Raw genomic sequence first — 5,282 nt, 5'->3', positions numbered from 1 at the left:
TTAGAGTGGCAAATTGATCTTTGAACTTGGGGCAATCTTTGATGAGCGTCCAACAATGGGTGAGGGTGAATGGCTTGTTCTTATGCCGAGCCTTGAAGGCTTCCAAAGCTTGGAATGCCTACACAAACAAAGTGATGGCCACAAATGTGACAACAAAAGACACAAAATGCAACAAACATAAACATGACATAGGAAGAGAAGAAGTTCATACCAGGTCGCCCATGCCGAGGCCACTCAGGGGACGAGCTTGAACGCTCTCAAGTGCGGCACAAAACTTGTTGCATTCTTGTTGGAAACAACCACCCGTTTTGGATTGAGTTGATGTCACTAGTGCTCTCAAACTCGTAGGGTGGAAACTTTCTACCTTCATGGAAGGTCACATAAACTCTCCACCAAAAAACAACACCTTTTTTCTCGGCGTCGGTCTTGGGATCTTTCCCTACTTCCTTCCAACTCTCGCAAATCAACTTGTCCTCATCTTTGGTGTATGATCCCGTGCGAATGCTTTGCTTTCTCTTTTATGCATTGGCTCTTTGGGTGAGCTCATGGATAAAAAATGGCTCCTCCTCGATGCTTATACCCTCCTCTTCCTGTTTGCAGTAGATGTCTACATGCCATGAGTTGCCATGGCCGTTGACCTCTTCTTCTTGGTTGCCATGCCCAATGCCGCCGGCCTCTTCATGTTGGCCGTGCTCGTCTTGGCATTGGGTCTCGTCGGGATCGAAACCTTGGCTTTGTCCCTCGGGTGGAAGGCTTGGCCACGGCCCTCGTAGATGGCGTTCTCCATGAAAGCGTTGAAGTCGGGGTCGTCTTGCGTCGCCATTGGGCAGTGCATTCTGTCAAACAGGTCGTGGGCATCGGGAAGGTTGGTCATAGGAATCGCCCGCGACTGCTTGCTTTCCATCTCGGTGGCCGACTAGTCGACGATACCCAACCCACGCGTGACATTGTGGTCGATGATGGTCACTGGGGGGATGGGGGTGGCCGACGTGATCACGCTGCCGCCAGAGACGTGGAGAAGCGGGTCACACCATGCTCGTGCGCCGGATGAATGTCGCTCGTTTGCGGTGTTGTGGAGGGCGAACGGCCGACGAGCACGTGCTAGCCGCGGCCATTGCGGAGGCGAAAGGAAATGGCCGACGCGGGTCGGCTAAACCCTAGCATGAGGAGGGCATGCGTCATCACTGCTTGCTTGGTATTAGCGACGAGGGCGTCGTTGTCCTCAATGGTGGCCTTGTGTTGCGCAACGGCGGCCTCGAGGGCGTACCGGGCCACAACTTTCCTCTCCACCGTAGCGGCCATCTGGGCTCTCCTCTTGGCCGATTCTTGGTTGAGTCGGCCGAGCCCCACTGGCGAGAGCTTTGCCTTCGGCTTCTTCTTCTTCATCGCTGGACAGGCGAAGGTGGCGGCTGGGACGGCGACGACGGGTTGCTGTGGGGCGCCAACCATGGAGCGGGAAGGGGCGTGATGGTTTTGAGAAAGAAGAGGGAAATGAGAACGTTGTGTCTCTGACGGGCGGGTCAAGGGAGGACATATGCGCGCATCCGCCCGTCCGCGTCCTGTTTGTTTCGACGCAAACGCAGATCAACTTTGCGCTAGAAATAAGTCGCAGACGGATAGAAAACGGGCGTTCGTCCATTTGCGGCCGTGCGTTGGGTCCAAACAGACACGACCCGACGAAGGAAATGGGGTCGGGAGTAGGCCTCACACACACCCTCGCCAAGTTTCAAGATATTGGATATCGGGTTCGTATTGGTTTGGCTTCGACATATCGGATGTCGGATATCGGGTGATATATTAGGCGATATGTGGATATATCGGAGAAAACATGTCTAGTTTTTCTTTCATTATTCTTGTTCAAAACATTTATTTTTAGTAAAATAAAATGTGTGACTTTAATGCTTTCAACATAACACTTTTAGATTCCTAGTATATTATTTGATTAAGAAGCTATTAAGGAAATATTCGCAAAATCCTTACTCTGTGATTAAAAACAATACGATATATATGCATTTTGTATGAAACACTGTGCATGACTTTGATAACATATAATGAAGTTCTAAATGCATGACCTTATTTCACTGCTTTCTAATACAGAATTGTTGTCATCTACGTATCGTTCTATATCGGTGGACATATCGGGCTAGATATCGGTCATATCGGTCGATACTTTGATCCATATCGGATGATATGTTTAAAAAATATATTTTTAAAATGATATGTTATGTTTATGTCGGTAGAGCTTCAAAAGTGATGTATCGGTCTATATATATATATGTCATATCAGCCTAGATTTAAAAGCTTGACCCACGCACCATCGGAGAGAGAAGTTCACCGGCAGAGAGTATCGCCTGGGCCGCACCAGCTGCCGCACGCCGCTGGCTCATAGGACCAACGCGGCATTCCTTCCACCTGCACAAAGTTACATCCGTGCCCTTGGTACTTGAGTACTTTGACTCTGGCTGCACCGAGTCCACGGACGGCGGCAGAAGAGGAACGTCCGATGCTCCTAGCGATTTGTACTTCCCGGTGGCCGCACCGTACGCCAGGTCCACCAGGACACCCTCTTCCACCTCGCATCCACACTTGTGCTCCCGATGGAGATTCTCTGCAGCTCCCTGGACTCTCCTAACGAGCCACACACCACTTTGACCGTCCATCGAGCCTCGCGATTTGTTCAGGCTGCGCGAACTTGGTGCACCGGGACCACGCGGGGAAGCGCGGCACCACCTACGCAGCCTGCCCCCATTTTCTCCTCACACGTATCCCACCAACTCGATCCCCCGAGCTCAAACATACACACACAAACATACACAGCGCAACGCCTCCCAGCTCGACTCCACGTGCTGCCGCCGCCGCCGGCGTAGACCTCCCGTTGGCCGCCATGGACCCGCGCTTCCAGCTGGCAACTCCGGTGCCGTCCTCCGGCGGCGCTGGTGTGCGAGGGCACCACCGGCGGGCCCATTCGGAGACGTTTCTGCGCTTCCCCGACACCGACCTCTTCCTCGACCCCGATGGAGACTTCTCCTTCTCCGACCTCGACTTCCCATCCCTCTCCGACGACTCCCCGGCGGTCTCCGACCCGACCCCGCCTCCTCCCCCGCCGATGGCGGCCAGCTCGTCCCAGACACCGGCTCCCCGTCCACCGGGCGGGACCCACAACAGGAGCCTCTCCCTTGACGCCGCCTTCTTCGAGGGCCTCGCCTTGCAGGGGGGAGGAGGCGGGGGTGGTGGTGGCCATAAGAGGAGCGGGTCCATGGATGGGGTGAACTCGCCGTTCGAAGGCGAGTCGGCGCTGTCGGGCGGGCTGGACTACGCCAAGAAGGCCATGCCGGCCGAGAGGATCGCCGAGCTAGCTCTCCTTGACCCCAAACGCGCAAAGAGGTGAGGAAATAAATCTTCAGCTGTTCTTTCTCGATCCGGAAGGTGGTGTCATCTCATCTACTGATGTAATTTGTCATGTGAACCATGTATATATGTTTCTTGACCTGCTGACGGTCCCTCACGGAGGACCCCTGAGTGAACTATCGTTAGGTCATCCGAGTGAATGCTGCAACCTGATTGTGTTTCCTAAAAAAAATCACTCCCAGCGAAAGAGGATTGCCGGTAAAGCAGATATACTCCCTCCGTCCGAAAATACTTGTCATCAAAATGGACAAAAAGGGATGTATCTAGAACTAAAATACATCTAGATACATCCCCTTTTATTCATTTTGATGACAAGTATTTCCGGACGGAGGGAGTATTTGCCATGCTATTGTATAAAGATTTGCCATGTTGTAAAGAAAATAAATTGCAATGCTAGCAGAAAGATTAATTTGCCATGCTTTAGCAGAGTAATTGCCATGCGGTTTTAGGGATTTGCCATTATGCAACGAAAATTCCCAACTTAGTTCAAGATTTGCCATGCTGGCAGACGAATATTGCCATGCTACATCAAACGGAAATGGTGAAAATTCCCATGCTCTAAAAAATAGAATTTGCCATTCCGGATGTGTTTGCTCAGATTGCCATCCTGAGCGAACCGTTTAGTGCCGTCAGGCCGTAGTTGGCTCAGAGGGATGCGTGGGAGTGAAAAGTGATTGCCACGTGTCTTGCTTTGAGATTCGTACACAGGAACTGAACGTGTCACAGCGTGTTCATTAAAAAAAACCTCTGAGCTGACGTCAGATCGTTAAGATTTTATATTTTTATTAATGGAACCATGTATGTTAATGTTTGTAGTAATTTCTGCTACTGAAAGTGTGCTATCAGTTCTGAGATCCTGGATATCTGGATGATAGTTGCAAGGACTAGGGTTTGTCTCCTAGTTGTGTTTGGGTTGTACGAATTTAGGATAATTGTCAGTTTTGAGATCTCAGATATCTGGATGATAGTTGCAAGGTTTAAGGGTTCGTCTACTAGGTGTGTTTGGGTTGTACTAATTTAGGATAATTATATGTCTGCATGTAGGATTTTGGCAAACCGGCAGTCGGCGGCGAGGTCGAAGGAGAGGAAGATCAAGTATACCGGTGAGCTAGAGAGAAAGGTCCAGACACTGCAGACCGAGGCCACTACGCTATCAGCACAGCTTACACTTCTCCAGGTATGGGATTATTTTATTAAGGGGTGTGAGATGAGTTTTTTTTAATGTAGTCCACTATGTTCATTGGTCAATTGTGATGTTTGACATGTAGCATGATCCTAATAGAGTAACCTATACGAAAACCAAAGTTTGACTCATAATTTGTTCTGTTCTGTGTTGAAGTAGATAGCTGATTGTATGTTTGCTGTATATACTTTATAGCATGTTGTTGCATTCAATCCTTTACATTGAATTTGAAGATGCTTAGTTGGGTCATCTGCAACTGAAGTTGTTGATAGCTCCGAGGCTTGAAAAGAACTAATTTATGTTGATATGTAACTGTGTTTTGTTTTGGGAGTAGTGTGGAAATGACACACATAGTACTGTTCAGCTTTTGAATTGTGTGACAGTGTGAAGAATTTAGATTTCTTATTAAATTTTTGTCACGGACTAGCTTTATCATCGGCATTTACATTTTGCTAGAATTGTGATATTACATCGAGAACAGTTTACGGTAGGTATATAAGTCAGTAGGACAGAACACATATATGAACTGGATTGCCCTTCACATTAGTCCATGGTGCGTGTATACATTGTTCATTTTAAACAGAGAAGAGCCAAAGTTTTGTTGATGAAATGGACAAGCATTATGGTAATTAGAGTAAGTAGTAAAGCATGAAAAGTTACGACAAATAGGTCTAGCGATGTATCTCTTCGC

The 5,282-nt window shown here is 48.8% G+C and overlaps 1 protein-coding gene across 1 annotated transcript in view; it reads left to right on the top strand.

The window, feature by feature from the left end:
* Positions 1-2,754: 2,754 nt before the first annotated feature.
* LOC123111118 (transcription factor VIP1) overlaps positions 2,755-5,282 on the top strand; it is a 5,659-nt gene continuing 3,131 nt past the window's right edge. The window contains exons 1-2 of the mRNA XM_044531806.1: positions 2,755-3,384; positions 4,453-4,585. Of these exons, the coding sequence (XP_044387741.1) occupies positions 2,885-3,384; positions 4,453-4,585 (633 nt within the window). The 5' untranslated portion in view covers positions 2,755-2,884. The remainder of the gene's footprint in view (positions 3,385-4,452; positions 4,586-5,282) is intronic.

The sequence above is a fragment of the Triticum aestivum genome, chromosome 5B (genome assembly GCF_018294505.1).
Source record: "Triticum aestivum cultivar Chinese Spring chromosome 5B, IWGSC CS RefSeq v2.1, whole genome shotgun sequence".
Lineage (NCBI taxonomy): Eukaryota > Viridiplantae > Streptophyta > Magnoliopsida > Poales > Poaceae > Triticum > Triticum aestivum.
The sequence above is the reverse complement of the archived record's forward strand: the minus strand, read 5'-3'. Positions and strand labels throughout refer to the sequence as shown.